This window comes from Myotis yumanensis, unplaced genomic scaffold, assembly GCF_028538775.1.
Source record: "Myotis yumanensis isolate MYYU_CA2020_CCGP unplaced genomic scaffold, mMyoYum1.0.hap1 SCAF_2, whole genome shotgun sequence".
Lineage (NCBI taxonomy): Eukaryota > Metazoa > Chordata > Mammalia > Chiroptera > Vespertilionidae > Myotis > Myotis yumanensis.
In genome coordinates this window covers 5,884,315-5,903,793 of record NW_027223753.1, presented here as the reverse complement: position 1 = coordinate 5,903,793, position 19,479 = coordinate 5,884,315, and the positions used below count along the sequence as shown (strand labels likewise).

Sequence of the window (19,479 nt, the reverse complement as noted above, 5' to 3'; positions counted from 1 at the left end):
ATGAAAGCCCAACACTTCTCAAACGCCTACGCCTACCCATCAACCCCGGTTAAGTGGTCAAGTCAACTTTCTGGCTTGAGACAAATCCCTACAAATTAAATCCCAACTGGTTCCTAGAAATCTTGACAGGATGGCCTAATGATAGTAAGGTTCAAAAATCACAGCTGTGGTCTATTGCCAAGGTGTAAGAAGTAGGCTCTAGGCCTGTGGTCGGCAAACTGCGGCTCGCGAGCCACACGCGGCTCTTTGGCCCCTTGAGTGTGGCTCTTCCTAAGCCTTAGGAGTACCCTAATTAAGTTAATAACAATGTACCTACCTATATAGTTTAAGTTTAAAAAATTTGGCTCTCAAAAGAAATTTCAATCGTTGTGCTGTTGATATTTGGCTCTGTTGACTAATGAGTTTGCCGACCACTGCTCTAGGCAATCCACAGTCAGGATCCTTCGGGGCCAGGCTGCAAGAGCAGAAAAGAAGAAGAGCAAAAACAGACAGACAGCCTGGCTGGCATGGCTCAGTGGTTGAGCATCGACCTATGAACCAGGTCACAGTTCAATTCCTGGTCAGCACACATGCCCAGATTGTAGGGGGTGCAGGAGGCAGCCAATCAATGATCCTCTCTCATACTGATGTTTCTCTCTCTCTCCCTCTCCCTTCCTCTCTGAAATCAATATATATTTATTTATTTTTAAAAAACCGACAAACAAAAAAGTCCACAGTGGCAGAGAGAAGGCTTTCAGTTTAATTGAGATGAAAATGCTCTCACTCCTGCTGCCCAGGCATTGACCTTCCCGGCCAGGTGAGCAAGCCCATGCGCTGACCTTGCTGCACAGCAAAGATGAACCGCACACACAGCTCAGGTTTGGACACTGAAAGGACATCCCGGTCTAAAGTCTAGGTGTACTCACTGACACCTGCCAGTGACTGTGTAACTCTGGTACGTCCTAAGCCAGTGTGGCCTATAGGTCTTTGACAGGAAGAATAAGATTCAATTCAACAAATATTTTTTTTGAGAGGCACTGGTACAGCGGCAAGTGCATAAACTCTAGTATTAATAACTGAGTGACAGTGGGCATAGTTTTCCATCTCTCTGAGCCTCAGTTTCCTCCTCTAGGGGAATAACGGGAATAATACTAGCACCTGACACTCAGGATGAAATGAAGAGGCAGTGTCACTGCTCCACTCAAAATCAACCAACAGACTGCTGTCTCTGATGGAGTAATAGAGACCAGCTTTTCCTTCTTACTGTAAACCAGAAAACTAAATAAAATAAACGGCACCACTGTTTGTAGACACTGGACAGCAGGCAGTACAGGACAATGATTCCTGACAGGACAGAAACAAATATGAGCCCTAAGATCACCCTGACTGCACATTGCAGGCCAAGGAGAGCTGGGGGTGGGAGGGGGTGTCCCCAGCAGACCACGGCAGTCTCACTGAGTTGAGGAAACAAAGGTTGGGGTTCAGGGAGGCCAACACAGCTGAAGTCGCAGGATAGAGTTCCAGAGAGGAGAGAACTATGCAGAAAGCTCCAGAAATCTGCTTGGAGGTTCCCTTAAGTCTTTGCTGAATATTAAAATGTGTGCATGCACAGAATGAAGCTCCACAAGGTTAAACAGAGGGAAGAAGCTGCGAGCTGAACAGAGCCCAGAAGCCTCACAGGGTCACAAATCCCAAGCACCACAGTGCAGAGTCCTCACTGCTCACTCAGTAGAAACTGGGAAGGGCCACATCTGGGTAGGGGAGTCAGATTATCCCTGGGGTAAAAGCAACCCTAGATCTACCCTTAAAAGTGTAAAAATAGGACTTGATATTGCTCGTTGGTGAAAAAACAATCTGGGTGGGACAACAGTGAAATCTAGAGTAGAAAAAAAGTTGGTCCAAGGTGTCCTGCAGGCTATAAAATGCAGTTTAATCAGCGTGCCATTTTTCTTTCTGTTCACATTATGTGAACTAACTGGAATGCTCAAATTTTTAATATGCTAATAAAGTTTTCAAACCTGAAAAAAAGTAGAAGATACAGAGATGAAAAATATAATATCCTAAGTAAAAATTTCACTGAATGGAATGAGATTAGACATTGCAGAAGAAAAGGTAAGTGCACTTGAAGACATGACAGCAAAAACAGAGAAAAAAGACTAAAAAAACTTTTTTGAGAAATAATGACTGAAAATTTTCCAAATTTGATGAAAACTAAAACTCAGAGATCCAAGAAGCTCAACAAACTCCCAGGAGAGCAAACAAAACCACACTAAAGCACATTATCATGAAACTAGGGGCCTGATGCATGAAATTTGTGCAAGAATAGGTCATCGCAGCCCCAGTTTCAGAAGGTCATCCAGACGGTCGGTCGTTCCGCTGTTCAGCCGTTCAGTCAATTTGCATATTAGACTTTTATTATTATAGATTGCTAAAAATCTATGAAAAAAGGTAAAATCTTATAAATAACCAGAAAAAAAGAGAAATATTACCTACAAATATTAGTCAACATTAAGGGTGATTTTACACTTCTGATCAGAAACTATGTAAGTCAAAACTAAAATAGAATAGTATTATTAAAATGCCCACAGGTTAAAAAAAAAAATGTCAACCTAGAATTCTATATCCAGTGACAATGTCTTTAAAAAGTGAATACTAAATTAAAACATTTTCAGAAAGAAAATAAAAAGCTGGAAGGCCTAGCTAGTGTGGCTCAGTGGTTGAGCATCCACTTATGAACCAGGAGGTCACGGTTCAATTCCTGCTCAGGGCACATGCCTGGATTTTGGGCTCAATCCTCAATAGAGGGTGAGTAGAAGGCAGCCAATCAATGATTCTCTCTCATCATTGATGTTTCTATCACTCTCTCCCTCTCCTTTCTTCTCTCTGAAATCAATAAAAATATAGTTTTAAAAAATAAAAAGCTAGAAGAATTTGTCAATAGTATACTTGGACCTCAGGAAATGTTCAAAGAAATTCTTAAAACAGAAGGAAAATACCAAATAAAAACTTGGTCTACACAAAAGAACAATGCCAGAAATTCTAAGATATTTTAAACATATTTTTTTATTTTTAAAAGATAATTTAAAATGTACTGTGGGATTTATGACATGTGAAAGTAAAATCAATGACACATAGTATAGTGGATGAGAGGAAAACTAGAAGCATACTGTTTTTAGGTTCTTACATTATATGTTAACTAGAGGCCCGGTGCACAAAAATTTGTGCACTCAGCGGGGAAGGGGGGGTCCCTCAGCCCGGCCTGTGGCCTCTCACAGTCTGGGACCCCTCAGGAGATAACGACCTGCTGGCTTAGGCCTGCTCCCGGGGGGCAGAGGGCAGGCCCAATCCCTAGGTGCAGCCCCTGGTCGGGCTCAGAGCAGGGCTGATTGGGGAGTTGGGGCACCGCCCCCTGTCATGCACAGAGCAGGGCGGATTGGGAGGTTGTGATGCCACCCTCAGTCACGCTCAGGGTAGGGCCGATTGGGGGGTTGGGGCACTGCCCCCTATCACACTCAAGGCAGGGTCAATGGGGAGGTTGCAGCACCACCCCCTGTGATGCACAGAGTAGGGCCAATTAGGAGGTTGGGGCACTGCACCCCCCCCCCCCCCCGTCACGCACAGAGCAGGGCCCATCAGGGGGTTGGGGAGCTCCCCCCTCTCATGCACAGAGCAGGGCCCATCAGGGGGTTGTGGAGCTCCCCTGTCACACACAGAGCAGGGCGGATCGGGGGTTGGGGCGCCACCTGTGTCACACTCAGGGCAGGACCGATAGAGAGGTTATGGCTCTACCCCGTCACAGACAGAGCAGGGCTGATCAGGGGGTTGGGATGCCACCCCCTGTCACACACAGAGCCGCAGGGCGATCAGAGGGTTTGGGCGCTGCCCCCTGTCACGCTGATCCAGTGCCAGGAGGCCTTGCGGCTCTGCTGATCCTGGTGCCGGGAGGCATATTACCCTTTTACTATATAGGATAGAGGCCTGGGGGCCGGCTGGTTTGCCCTGAAGGGTGTCCTGGATCAGGGTGGGGGTCCCCACTGGGGTGCCTGGCCAGCCTGGATGAGGGGATGATGGCTGTTTGCGGCTGGTCACACACCCTTCAGGGTGGGGGTCCCCACTGGGGTGCCTGGCCAGTCTGGGTGAGGGGCTGAGGGCTGCTTTCAGGCTTATGTTTTGATTGAAGCTCCCAACCACTCCTTTTTTTCTTTTTTTTTTTTTCTTCTGGGCCAGCTTTAGCTCTGGCTCTAGCTCTGAGGCTTCCGCTGCTGGTTTGTTTGCCGTTCTGTAATCGAAACAATGTATAACTTCAGCTCTGAGATCCCAGCCGGCTATATTTGTTAGAATGTTTCAAACTGCCAGCTCAGAGTCCGGCAAGTCAGGCGGGGAATGTTGGAGTCTGCAGTCACTGGAGCAAGCAAGCCTCATGTTCGCTTCCAGCTGCCTGGCTGCCGGCCGCCATCTTGGCTGACAGTTAATTTGCATAAGGATACGCCGATTAGCCAATGGGAAGGGTAGCGGTCGTACGCCAATTACCATGTTTCTCTTTTATTAGTGTAGATTAGTAAACTATCGTTTGAAAGTAGTCTAATAACTTCAAGTAACATATTATAAATCTTAGAGCAGCGGTTCTCAACCTGTGGGTCACGACCCCTTTGGGGGTCGAACGACCCTTTCACAGGGGTCGCCTAAGACCATCGGAAAACACATATATAATTACACTAGAAGCCCGGTGCACAAAAATTTGTGCACTGGGGGGGGGGAGGGAAGGGGGGTCCCTCAGCCCGGCCTGTGCCCTCTCACAGTCTGGGACCCCTCGGGAGATAACGACCTGCTGGCTTAGGCCTGCTCCCGGGTGGCAGAGGGCAGGCCCAATCCCTAGGTGCAGCCCCTGGTCAGGTTCAGAGCAGGGCTGATTGGGGAGTTGGGGCGCCGCCCCCTGTCATGCACAGAGCAGGGCGGATTGGGAGGTTATGATGCCACCCTCAGTCACGCTCAGGGTAGGGCTGATTGGGGGGTTGGGGCACCGCCCCCTATCACACTCAAGGCAGGGTCGATGGGGAGGTTGCGGCGCCACCACCTGTGACACACAGAGCAGGGCCAATCAGGGGGTTGGGGCGCTGCCCCCTGTCACGCACAGAGCAGGGCCCATCAGGGGGGTTGGGGCTCCATACCCTGTCATGCACAGAGCAGGGCCCATCAGGGGGTTGAGGAGCTCCCCCCTGTCACTCACAGAGTAGGGCCGATAGGGGAGTTAGGGCACCGCCCCCTGTCACACACACAGCAGGGCCGATAGGGGAGTTAGGGCACCGCCCCCTGTCACACACACAGCAGGGCGGATCAGGGGGTTGGGGTGCCGCCACTGTCACACTCAGGGCAGGGCCAATGGGAAGGTTATGGCTCTACCCTGTCACACACAAAGCAGGGCCCGTTTGGGGGGGGGGGGGGTTGTGGCACCGCACCCTGTCACACACAGAGCTGCAGGGCGATCAGGGGGTTTGGGCGCTGCCCCCTGTCACACTGATCTGGTGCCAGGGTGTCCTGGATCAGGGTGGGGGTCCCCACTGGGGTGCCTGGCCAGTCTGGGTGAGGAGCTGAGGGCTGCTTTCAGGCTGGCAATTGACTGAAGCTCCCAACCACTCCTTTTTTTCTTTTTCTTTCCTTTTTTTTTTTAATTCTGGGCCAGCTTTAGCTCTGGCTCTAGCTCTGAGGCTTCCGCTGCTATAATTGAAACAATGTATAACTCTAGCTCTGAGATCCCGGCTGGCTGAAAGCTTTTTTCTGGGGTTTTGTTTAGCTTCTATATTTGCAACATAGTTTCTTAGAGTTGCAGCTCAGAGGCCGGCAAGTCAGGCGGGGAACGGGGAACATTGGAGTCTGCAGTCACTGGAGCAAGCAAGCCTCATGCTCACTTCCAGCTGCCTGGCTGCCGGCCGCCATCTTGGCTGACAGTTAATTTGCATAAGGATATGCTGATTAGCCAATGGGAAGGGTAGCAGTCGTACGCCAATTACCATGTTTCTCTTTTATTAGTGTAGATATTGTTTTTGTGATTAATCACTATGCTTTAATTATGTTCAATTTGTAACAATGAAAATGTATCCTGCATATCAGATATTTACATGATGATTCATAACAGTAGCAAAATTACAGTTATGAAGTAGCAACGAAAATAATTTTATGGTTGGGGGTCACCACAACATGAGGAACTGTATTAAAGGATCAGGCATTAGGAAGGTTGAGAACCACTGCCTTAGAGCAATCACTAATAAACAAAAAGCAACCTAAAAAGTAGCGGTAAACCAATAGCAGATATAAAATGAAATCCTTAAAAACAATTCAATCCAGCCCTGGCCGGCTTGGTTCAGTGGATAGAGCGTCAGCCTGCGGACTGAAGGGTCCCAGGTTCGATTCCGGCCAAGGGCACATGCCTGGGTTGCGGGCTCAATCCCCAGTAGGGGGCATGCAGGAGGCAGCCGATCAATGATTCTCTCTCACCATTGATGTTTCTAACTCTCTCTCCTTCTCCCTTCCTCTCTGAAATCAATAAAGAAATTGATTTTATTTAAAAAAAAAACACACAAACAATTCAACCCAAAAGAAGAAAACAAAAACAAAAACAAAAAAACAAACAAACAGATTTTAGAAAATTGCAAGATGGTAGACTTAAATCCAACCATAAACAAAACACTCCAATTAAAAGGTAGAGGTGTCAGGCTGAGCAAGGGAGCCTGGGGGAGAGCAAGCCCTCGCTGTATGCTATCTATGAAAAAAAACACTTTAAAGAAAAAGACACATATAGGTAAAAGCCAAAGAATGGAAAATTACATACCATGCAAACACTAATCATCAGAAAGCTGTAGTGGCAATATAAATCTCAGTCAACTTCAAAATAATAGATATTACCAACGATAAACAGGGAAATTTCAAAAATAAAGGAGTCAATCAAGATGACATAGTAATCCTGAATAAGTATGCACACAATAACAGTTTCAAAATATATGAAGTAAATCAGACACAATTACAAAGAATAGACAAATCCACAATTACAGTTGGAGACATTAATACTCCTCTTTCCTTAACCAGAAGTCAGTAAAGATACAGAAGGCCTAAATAACACTATCAACCCACACAGCCCGACATTTGTAGAACACTCTAACGGCAGAATATACTTCATATTTTATCTTATTTGTTTTGTTTTATTTGTTTTGTTTTGTTTTGTTAATTCTCACCCAAGGATATTTTTTCCACTGATTTTTAGAGAGAGTGGAAGGGGGAGGAGAGAGAAACATTGATGAGAGAGACACATCAATTGGTTGCCTCCCACACTGACCTCGACCAGGGCCAGGTATTGAACCTGCAACCTAGATACGTGCCCTTGACTGGGAATCAAACCCAAGACCCTTCAGTGGGCGGGCCAAGGCTCTAACCACAGACCCACACCGGCCAGAGCTATACATTATTTTCAAGTTCATAAGAAAAATACACCAAGACAGACCACAAAACAAATCTCAAATTTAAAAGATTTGAAAACATACACAGTATATTTTTGACCACAACGGAATTAAACTAGAAATCAGTAACAGAAAAAAAAAATTGGAAAAGTCCCAGATATTTGGAAATTAAACAACAGACTTCTAAATAATCTATGGGTCAAAGAAGAAATCAGGGGAAATTAGAAAATATTCTGAACTAAATGAACATGAAAATACAACATATCTAAATTATGGAATGCAACGAAAGCAGTACTTAGAGGGAAATTTACAGTTTTAAGCACTGGTTTTAGAAAAGAAGACAGAAAAAAGTAAGAGCAAATGAAATCCAAAGGAAATAAAAGGAAAGGAATATATGATATAAAAATTACAACTAGAGGAAAATCAATTAAATAAAAGCTGGTTTTTTGAAGACACTAATTTCCACTATTAGAAATGAAAAAGGGGAAACCACTGTATTTCTACAGACATTTAAAAGATAATAAGGCAGCCCGACTGGTGTGGCTCAAGTGGTTGAGCATTGACCTATGAACCAGGAGGTTACGATTCGATTCCTGTCATAGAACATGCCCAGGTTGTGGGCTCAATCCCCAGTAGGGGGCATGCTCTCATCATTGATGTTTCTCTTCCTTCCTTTCTCTCTCCTCTCTCTCTCTCTCCCTCTCCCTCCCTCCCTCCCCTTCTTTGAAATCAATAGAAATATTAAAAAAAGAAAAAGATAATAAGGCCCTGACCGGGTAGGGTAGCTCAGTTGGTTAGAGCATCCTCCTGATATGTCAAGGTTTCAGGTACGATCTCTGGTCACAACACATACAAGAAACGACCAATGAGTACATAAATAAGTGGAACAACAAATAGATGTTTCCCTCTCCCTCTCTCTTTCTCTTTCTCCCTTCCTCTCTAAAATCAATAAATACATTAAAAATAATAAAGGGATATTAAAAAAACTTTAAAACAACAAATTTCACAACTAAAATAAACAAATTCCTTGAGACACATACCAAATTGACACTAGAAAAAAACAGAAAAGTTTTTTTTTTAATATATTTTTATTCATTCTAAGAGAGGAAGGGAGAGGGAAAAATAGAAACATCAATGACGAGAGCACACCTCCTACTGGGGATTGAGTCCACAACCCGGGCGTGGGCCCTAACTGGGAATCAAACCGTGACCTTCTGGTTCATAGGTAGACTCTCAACCACTAAGCTACACCAACTAGGCAAAACAGATAAGTTTAATAGCCTTATATCTACTTTAAAATACACAATTAAATAATTTAAAACAAGAAAGAAATAAAACTATAAATCAATATTCCTCATAAACATAAATGTAAAAATCCATAACAAAATATTGACAAAACGCATCAATATATAAAAAGGGTAATAATACATTATGACCAAGTGGAACTTATCCAACAAATGCAAGATTGGTTTAACATTTGAAAAACCAATCAACATAAATCATCATATTAACAGAATAGAGGAAGAAAACAGTAAGATCAACTCAACAGAAAGCAAAAAGAGCACCTGACAACACTCAGATAATTAAAATTAAAAGTCGAATCTCCTCCACTTGATAAAGGGCACCTAACAAAACAGCTATAAGCTAACATCATATTTAAATGTGAAGGACTGAATGCATGTCCCTCAAGATGAGCAAGGTAAGACTGTCTACTCCCACTATGTCTTTTAACTTTGTACTAGAAGTCCTAGGCTGTATGTACAATACTATAAGAAAAATAAAGGCATATAAATTGGAAAGCAAGAATTAAAGTTGTCTTGCCCAGCCGGTGTGGCTCAGTTGGTTGACCATCATTCCATGCACAGTTTGTCACCGGTGCCATTCCTGGCCAGGGCACATGCCTGGGCTGCTGGAGGCAGCCAATTGATGTTTCCCTCTCATCGATGTCTCTATCTCTCTCCCCCTCTCCTTTCCTCTCTCTGAAATCAATAAAAACATATTTAAAGAAGAATTAAAGCTGTTCTTATTTGCAGACAGCACTATCATCTTAGCAGAAATCTACAAAAAAGCTATTAGATTATGAGTTTAACAAGGTTGCAAAAGTAAGGTCAACATACAAAATCAATTTTATTACTATATACTAGCACTGAAGAACAAAAAAAATAAAATCTAAAATTCATGAATTCAATAACCTGCAAAAATATGAAATGTTTGTCGAGAAATATAATAGAGACCATGCATGACCTACACACTTAAAACTAAAAAACACTATTGGGAAAAATCAAATAAACCTAAATGGGGATATATACCATGCTAATGACCGATATTAAAATGTCAATTCTCCCACCAATTGACCTATAGATTCCACCTAATTCCACCAAGCTTTTTTGTAGGAAGTGATAAACTGATTTCAAGATTTATATACAGATGCAACAGACTAAAGCTAAAACAATTCAGAAAATGAATACAGTCAGAAGACTTGACCTGATTTCAAGATTATTTAATTTGCATTAGGACAGATAAATGTATAGACAAATGGAACAAAATAGAGTCCAGAACTTGATCTATGTGTACACAATGTTTTTAAATTTTTGACAAAGGTGGCAAGATGATTCAATGCAGAAAGGGCAATCTGTTCAACAAATGATAATGGAACTGCTATGCATACGGGGAAAAGGGACCTCAGCCTTCACCAATAAGCATAGGAAAAGATGCTCAGCATTAGCCATCACAGAAATGTAAACTCCAACCACAGTACCACCTCACACGCACTAGAATGGCTAAAAGAAAAAAGACGGATAACACCAAGAATTGTTGTGAATATGGAGCAAATGAAAACTAGCACAACTTTGCAAACTCTTAAGCAATTTATTATAAAACTAAACATGCAACTACATGACCCAGCAATTGCACTCATAGATATTTATCAAGAAAAATAAAAACAAACACTTATACATGAATATTTATAGTAGCCCCAAACTAGAAACAGTCTCTAATCTAAGCTGACTCTGATGATCCCCACCGCCTGGCATTCATGCGCTGGTTTTGTCCCCTTGAGTATGGGTGTATCTGTGCTTGCTCCTGGCAAAGGCGACGGATGCATGTAATTACATGTACATGGGAACGATGCATATGACAGTAATGTCCAATTTGCTAAGAGATTCTCTCCCTTGCTGGCTGTGAGGAAGCAAGTGGCCATGTCAAGAAGACCTCAGTCTGCAGTCCATAAGGAACTGAATTCTGTTCATACCACATGAGCTAGAAACAGATCCTTCCCCATCCAGACTCAGATTACAGCCCTGGCGGACACCTTGATAGCTGCCTGTGAGACTCAGCTAAACTGTGTCCTGATCCTGACCCATGGAAACTGAGACAATAGATACAGGTTGCTTTAAACTGCTACGTTTGTGGTAATACTGTTATGCGGGAATAGGTAATTAATATAATCCAAACTCCCATCAACTGATGAATAGAGCAACAAATGTTGGTACAACTATACCGTGGAACACAGCTCACTAATAAAAATTAATTACTGACACGCACAACAATATAAATTTCACAAACATTACTCTAAGCAAAAGAAATGAAACAAAAGAATACATATATTATGAATTCACTTATGAAATTCTAGGAAAGACATTATAAACTACAGTGATAGAAAGCAGTTCCGATTTCCTGAGGCCAAAGGCTGGGAATTTCTGGGAAGCAGCATGAGGGAACATTTAGGAATATTGGAATTGTTTCAATTGTGGTGGTGGTTACACAGATATATATACATATATATACACACACACACACACACACACACACACACATACTAGTGACCCGGTACACGAAATTCATGCACATTAAAAGGGAATTTATTAGAGGAAATATTTTAATATTGCTATTTGCCCTTTCTCTATAATAGAAGTGTCAGAGATGAAAGAAAATTAGTAAAATGTATATGAAAATCTTCCTCCTGTCAGGGTCTGGGGCACGCCAAGTGCACTTAGAAATCTCGCGAGACCCAGACCCGGCCAGCCCCACCCCCATTGGGCTAGATCCAGACCCGGCCAGCCCCACCCCCGTCAAGCCCCGCCAGGTGGGGGCGCAGCCTCAGGTCCCCCGGCCTGGTGCCGGGGCGAGGGGCACGGCCTCAGGTCACCTGGCCCAGTGCCGGGGTGGTGGAGGTGGCCTGAGGTCAAGCTCCACCGGGCAGGCGACATGGCCTGAGGTCCCTCGTCAAGCCCTGCCAGGCGGGGGGCACAACCTGAGGTCCCCCAGCCTGGCACCGAGATGGGGAGCATGGCCTGAGGTCCCCCATCAAGCTCCGCTGGGCAGGAGGCATGGCCTAAGGTCCCTTGTCAAGCCCCACCAGGCGGGGGGCACAGCCTCAGGTCCCCTGCCCTGGCCCAGCACCATGCAGCCTCAGGTCCCTGCTGATTGCTTAATTGCTTAAGACTCCTTATGGGAACTCGGCCTCCACTGTGGGCACAGCCATCTTGACCATTATGGTGTGATGGGCAATTTGCATATTCCCTCTTCATTAGATAGGATGTATGTATATATTTGTCAATACTCACTAAACTGACCACAACATACCTACAACATACCTATTGAATTCCACAGTAAAGTTTTTGGCCACAAGAACTTTGTAACTCAGTAAGATATTTAATAGAAGGTATTACAAATATTAGCAAAGTTGCAAAAGAAAGTGACCAGTTTGGAAAAAGTGATCTTCACAATGGAGAAATCCGATGGACATCACCTTAACAAGCAATCAGACATATCCTCAATAATGGGACAAACCGGTAGCACACGCCTCCTGATGTGACTCACTGAGAAGGACAACTATACAGTATTCTCACAAAAAATGTTGAACCTGGAGCTAAACGTGAGGAAACAAATCAGAGAAATCCACATAGCAGACACTACCGAACAAGGGTCTGGCCTCTCCTCAGAGTCAGTATCATGAAAACAAAAAGGCAGATGAACTCACCAGAAATGTATACTATATCGTCACAAAAGGCATGTAGCATATTTTCACAGCAGCACTAACAGTAACAACCCAAAAGGCAAACAACCTACATGACCATTAAGAGCAGAATGGTTAATAACAAATGGACAAGTATGTTCACACAATGTAAGAACTACAGATAGAAGTAAAAATGAACTGTCACTGTTCACAACATGGATAATCTCATAAATGTAATGTTGAGTGAAAGCAGCCACTGAGCCAATGGATTTTAAGTCAGAACAGGGGCAACCTTTGGGGGTTGGAGAGTGATGGGAGGGACCCTAGGATTTCTGAGGTCCTAGTAATGTCTGATTTATTGATCTGAGTACTGCTTACAATTCACCAAGCTGGACACATAATTTGTGTGTTTTCTTGTTAAATTTCAGTAAAAGTGTTTTTTTTTAATGTTAAAGGTTAGGGAATCACTCTACGTTAAAGCAGACTAAAGAAATAAATCAATACAATCTCTGTTTCTTAATTGGATCCTGATATTTTTAACTGGGAAAATTTGAATGTAGACTGTATTAATATTTTGTCAATACTAAATTTCTTATGTGCTGATGATATTGTAGTTGTGTAACCTTACACTTATGAAAGACAAGGTGAAGCATTACAGGACGAATACTGTGATGCCTGTTACTATCAAATCCTTTTAAAAAGATATATAAGGAGCCCTCATGCCAGTTCAATTCCTGGTCAGGGGCACATGCCGGGGTTGCGGGCTCAATCCCCAGTGTGGGACGTGCAGGAGGCAGCCGATTAATGATTCTCTCTCATCATTGATGCTTCTATCTCACTCTCCTTCTCTCTTCTTCTCTAAAATCAATTTTTTTTTTTAAAGTTAAGGGGAAAAGCTCTTGTTTGCACTGCTATCATTCAAGAGTTCTTAGCCTTCCAAACCTGCATGTAGAGACTTGGAGAAGAAAACTCTCATTGGGCACTCAGTATGCACAACATGCTTTTTTATTTTTATTATTTATTGACTTTAGAGAGCGAGAGGAAGGGAAAAGGAGGGAGAGAAACATTGATTTGTTGTTCCAGTTATAGATGCATTCATTGGTTGATTTTTTATTTTTATTAATCCTCACCCAAGGATATTTTTCCATTGATTTTTAGAAGAGTGGGAGAGAGAGGGAAAGACAGAAAGAAACATGAGTGTGAGAGAAACACACTGATTGGTTGCCTCCTTCAACCAAGATACTTGCCCTTGACCGGAATCGAACCCGGGACCCTTTAGTCCACAGGCCGATGCTCTATCCGTTGAGCCAAACCAGCTAGGGCCATTGGTTGAATATTGTATGTAGCCTGGCGAAGAGATCAAAATCATTAACTTTAGCATATCCGGATGGTGCTCTAACCCAGCGGTTGCCAACCTTTCGCACCTCATGGACCACCAGTGGTCCACGGACCATCAGTTGGTGACCACTGCTCCCAACTGAGCTACCCGGCCAGGGTACAACATGCTCTTTACATCTGTGATTCCAGTTGACACCCAGAGCAACCCTCCAGGGTAACTGTTATTACTCTCATTTCACAGAGGAGAAAACGGATGCTCAGAGAGGTGGAGGGACAAGTCCTGTAGTTAGACAGTGCTAGGGTTCAAACCGGTGTGTCAGGCATAAGGCCCTGCTAGTCCACTCCATAATGTCTTCCTTGGGCTCATCTCCTTTCCCTGCTTCTGTGTTTTCTCAATCCAAAATTTACTATGTCCAGTGAGCCCCACAAATTTGAAATTTATGTTCTGTAATAATACTCAATATTCAATAACCATTAGACAATCAGATTGAACTAGCCTCTCTCTCCACTGAAAACAGAAAAGCTAGTGGGAAAGTATAGAAATAGGGTAACATTTCCTCTTCCTATGGGCCATGACATATGACATGCACAGACTAGATGGGACTTTGATCAGAGATCAGACAGTAACATGGGGAAAACAGAACAAGGAAAGGAAGCAATAAATGCAATTCCAACAGACTATCTTGGAGACAGACTAAAATGACTATGCCATTATGAAAAAGCAAGTATGCATTGAAATCTAAAAGTCACAAAGAACAGCTAAGGTAAACACCAGCATTTGGGGTGTTGCTTTAAATTCCAAGGAAATTACTTCAGAATAAATAAAGAACTTTAATGGACAACATGAAAAATCATACCCTAACACATGATAATAGGGCTTGAGGAAAGGTTTAGATCACTTGTGAATGAAAATGCAGTTTACTGAATGGACTAATAATAGATAAGACACTAGGGGAGAAACCAAGATGGTGGCATAGGTAAACACTGGAAATTGCTGCCTCACACAACCACTTCAAAAATACAACTAAAAGACAAAACGGACATCATCCAGAACCACAGGAAGGCTGGCTGAGTGGATATTCTACAACTAGAAGGAAAGAGAAAAGCACACTGAGACTCAGAGGAGGTGCAGAAGTACGGAGGCGCACGTGGAAAGGGCTGGCAACTGAGGAAACGGTTCTTTTTCAATCGGGAGGGAGACACAAGCTCCCGACTGCTCTGAACTCCAGTTCCGGGCAAGTTTCTGGGGACCCAGACTCATACGGGGAGAAACTGGACTGTCTGGCAGTGGGCAGAACTCGGAAGTTGAGGGCAGCTTTCTCTCAGAGGTGCTTGCAGCGATTACCAGGACACTGAGACCCGGGGCCTCTTAGGGTAGGACTGAGGAGCAGCCATAGCTGTTTGCTCCGCCCTGCTGATTCCCTGAGACCCCGCCCCACCCAAGCTGTGCGCAGAGGCTTTTGCATATGAAAGGCCTGGCCCTTTGCAATCTGAAAATTACCTAACAAACTGCAGCTGGGTCAGAGAGACCCAGAACTTCCAAAAGAAAGCCCAAGGCCCCACAGCAGCTTGCACTGCTTCACAGCTGGGCCTCATCTGGGCACCTCCAAACCCCAAACAAAGAAGAGGAATCTGCAGATCCCTCCATAGCTCCTGCTGGGTAGCCTCAGGCAGAGGCTAAATTAGCACCTCCTTAAATCCAAGAGCCAGTGTACCCAGTGGTCAGAGTGGGACCATGCAGATTACAACTCCTCAGATCCATAAGGGACAAACTCAGGGGGCAGACTCAGTGAGCACCAAAGCCCCACTGAAGCAAGTCTTGCCCCAGAAGGGTGTCTCCAGCACAGAAGTTCTCCCACTGCAGACACAGCTGATTCTCACAGCCAATTGGCCTGGAGGTCAATTCTTCCCAGTGATACCTACAACAATCAAGGCTTAACTACAACAAGACTGTGCACAAAGCCCACAAAGGGGTGCACCAAGAGTGTCCACCCCAGGTAATTGGGGAGGCTGAGCCACTGGGCCCTATAGGACACCTAGCACAGAAAGCCACTCTATCAACAAAGGGAAGCATAAAAAATGCGGAGACAAAGAAACAGATCACAAATGACAGAAATGGAGGAAAGCAAACTACAGAATATAGAGTTCAAAACCACACTTATAAGGTTTTTCAAGAATTTTCTAGAAACCGCCGATAAACTTAGTGAGACCCTCAAAAAATCTAGTGAGACCCTCGAGGTTATGAAAAAGGACCAACTAGAAATTAAGCATACACTGACTGAAATAAAGAATATTATACAGACTCCCAATAGCAGACTAGAGGATCACAAGAATCAAGTCAAAGATTTGAAATACGAAGAAGCAAAAAACACCCAACCGGAAAAACAAAAAGAAAAAAGAATCCAAAAATATGAAGATAGTGTAAGGAACCTCTGGGACAACTTCAAGCGTACCAACATCCGAATTATGGGGGTGCCAGAAGAAGAGAGAGAGCAAGACACTGAAAACCTATTTAAAGAAATAATGACAGAAAACTTCCCCTACCTGGTGAAAGAAATAGACTTTCAAGTCCAGGAAGCATAGAGAACCCCAAACAAAAGGAATCCAAAGAGGACCACACCAAGACACATCATAATTAAAATGCCAAGAGCAAAAGACAAAGAGAGTATCTTAAAAGCAGCAAGAGAAAGAAAGTCAGTTACCTACAAGGGAATACCCATACAACTGTCAGCTGATTTCTCAACAGAAACTTTGCAGGCCAGAAGGGAGTGGCAAGAAATATTCAAAGTGATGAATGCCAAGAACCTACAACCAAGATTACTTTACCCAGCAAAGCTATCATTCAGAATTGAAGGTCAGATAAAGAGCTTCACAGATAAGAAAAAGCTAAAGGAGGTCATCACCACCAAACCAGCATTATATGAAATGCTGAAAGGTATCTTGTAAGAAAAGGAAGAAGAAAAAAAAGGTACAGATACAAATTATGAACAACAAATACACAACTATCAACAAGTGAATCTTAAAATCAAGTGATGAACAGAATAAACTTGTGAATATAATAGAATCAGGGGCATAGAAAGGGAATGGACTGACTATTCTGGGCGGGGGGGTACAGGAAGAGACTGGACAAAAATAGTACACCTATGGATAAGGACAGTGGGGGGGGGCAGTAAGGGCAGAGGGTGGGGTGGGAACCGGGTGGAGGGAAAAAAGAGGAACAACTGTAATAATCTGAAAAATAAAGATTTAATTAAAAAAAATAGATAAGACACTATATCAGGCACTCTTCTAAAATGTTAACTTACTTAATCCTCAAGGACAACCCATGCGATAGGCACTAGTTTCGTTCCCATTTTACAGATGGAGGATCTAAGGCCAGAAAAATTAAGTAATTTATCTAAGATCACCCAGCTGGTAATAGTGGGGGCTAGGATTCTAGCCAGTGGGGATGGCCTCAGAGCTCATACTTTTAACCACTGCTCCTCATTGCCTGTTAAGGAAGAAACAGTTGGTTACTCACTCCTAATCTTTCGAAATGAGATATTGATTCCACAAAGACAACTAACAAATTTCCTGTGGGAGAGAGAACACTGACTCCGCCCCACAGGAGTAATGCAGCTCTTCTTACATACAAACCAAGTTTGGGGGAATTCTCCAAACAGTTCTTTCGATTCCACTTACTTTGACTAGAGAAAAAGAAAACAGGTTGATCAGGACTTAAAAATGAAATGGCACCTGCGGCCTGGGTCACTCAGTTGGGTGTTGCCCCATGCACCAAAGGCCTGCTGGTCCGGTTCCGATCGGGGCACTTGCCCGGATTGAGGGCTTGGCCCCCGGGGCCATAAAGGAGGAAGCTGATTGATGTTCTGCTCTCACACCGATGTTTCTCTCTTCTCCCTTCCTCTCTCTCTAAAAATCAATAAATGGTAAAAAGAGTTGGTTCACTTAACAAGTGTGCTTTTGCAGCTTATTTGTCAGTGAGAGAATCTGGCATGAAGAGTCCAAGTTTTCCTCCGGGCTGCCAGCATATTCTGATGCAATCCCATCTCCATCGACTTTGGAAAAGAGGGCAAAGGAGAAGCAGAGCTGAAACCAAACAGGCCTGGCCACGTCCCCTTGGAGGACCTTAGAGCCTTTCCACGGGGACAGAGGGGGCAAGTCCAGAACCAAAGAAACCTTTGGGCCCTACCATGGCTCCACGTGGCACTGGCAAATAGACGCCCAGGGCCTGAAGGCACCCTTTCATCCCTTCCATTGGCATATTGCCCTCTCTATGCCAATAGCATCCCAGCCCGTGGGCACTCCTGACATTTAACAGTCGGGAGAAGCCCAGATTCCGAGGCGCCCCGGCATTTCAGCGAGCCGTACGGGGTAAGGCAAGACAGGAGGGCCCTTCTCTCGGGACAGCCTCGCACTCCAGAATTTCCTGACAGTGAGAAGGCCACACTCAGCCTTCATTGCTTCCCCTGTTTTACCATCCATCTTTCTGACCACTCACCCCTCTAACGGAAGCTGGTGTGGGGAGCACTCCACTCCTCTACGTGCAACTCCCCTAATAAACGTATCGGGGAGAACAAAACAGTAAGAAAAACTGAGCGGGGCTGTCCTGCCTGGGGAGGACGCGAAGCACCGGGAGGCTGCCCGGAAGTCCACAGGTGCTTGGAGGTGAGAGATGAGCGAAGCGGTCCGGGCTGCAACCCTTTCCTCCTTCCTCTCTCTCATCCCAACTAAATGCACGCACGCCTGGCCGACGGGTGGAGTCGCGCACGCGTGGCTGCAAGTCCAGGCTCCCTCAGGCAGACCCTTAGGATCCGCTTCTGCAACATGGTGGTTAATGGCCTGTGCTTCTCAGGGGTTCAGATGGCGAGACAACACACGCCATCTGTCCTCGGCCTGGCAGCAATGGCAGCACACGCTCGGTAAAGGCAAGGAAGGTGCCGCTCACCCCCGCCCCAGCCCCTCCACCGCGGACCGCCGACCCCTGCGGAGCCGCGCCACCCACTGTTCCCGACGGCGGGCCACAGGCATGGGCACGGGCCGTCGGGGTCCCCGCCACACTTGGGGTCCCCGCACCGGATGAGGTGCGGCTGAACCTGTGGCCGAACCGCTACACCGGAGCTCGTGGTGGAGACACCGAACCCTGGGGAGCGAGGACGGGTCCTGAGCAGACAGCGTGGTGGCGGCTGTTTACATGGAGTCAGCCCCTTCCCACCAACGCAGAGCGGGTCACCCCGACCCTCCCACTCGGCGAGGGGCGCGCATAGGTGACTGACAACGAAGCGGGGACCGACGGGGCCACCCCTGAGGCTGAGGCGGCGCGGGGTGCGAGCCCCGAGGGAGGCAGGCCCCTCCCCGAGGGATAGCCAGACCCACCGCGCCTCTCCCTCCTCGAGCAGGAGCCCTCGCAGCTCCGGGCTGGGGGCTTCTCGGGGTCCCGCCACCGGCCCGGCCCAGCGCAAGGGAGACCCCAGGGGCCGGCAGGCGGGTAGTGGCACCTGCGGGCGGCCCGGGCTCGGGAAGGTGGTCAAAGAGGGGTCACGGGGGAGGGGCCGGGCGGCGAGGACCCGGGGAGGGGCGGGGAAGGAGGGGGCAAGCGAGGTCTGGCCCCCGGTTTCCGAAGCGCAGGGTCCCCACCCGACTCCCAGCCGCACACCGAGCGCCCCCTCCAGCGGGGGTCCCCGCCACCACGGTCGGGCCGTCCGGCTCCCCTCACCTGGCTCGGCTGCTCTGCCTGCTCCGAGGACGCCATCTTTCCGA

The 19,479-nt window shown here is 45.6% G+C and overlaps 1 protein-coding gene across 1 annotated transcript in view; it reads right to left on the bottom strand.

The window, feature by feature from the left end:
* PEX14 (peroxisomal biogenesis factor 14) overlaps window positions 1–19,479 on the bottom strand; it is a 139,107-nt gene extending 119,628 nt beyond the window's left edge. Inside the window, exon 1 of the mRNA XM_070404063.1 lies at window positions 19,436–19,479. Within this exon, the coding sequence (XP_070260164.1) occupies window positions 19,436–19,471 (36 nt within the window). The 5' untranslated portion in view covers window positions 19,472–19,479. The remainder of the gene's footprint in view (window positions 1–19,435) is intronic.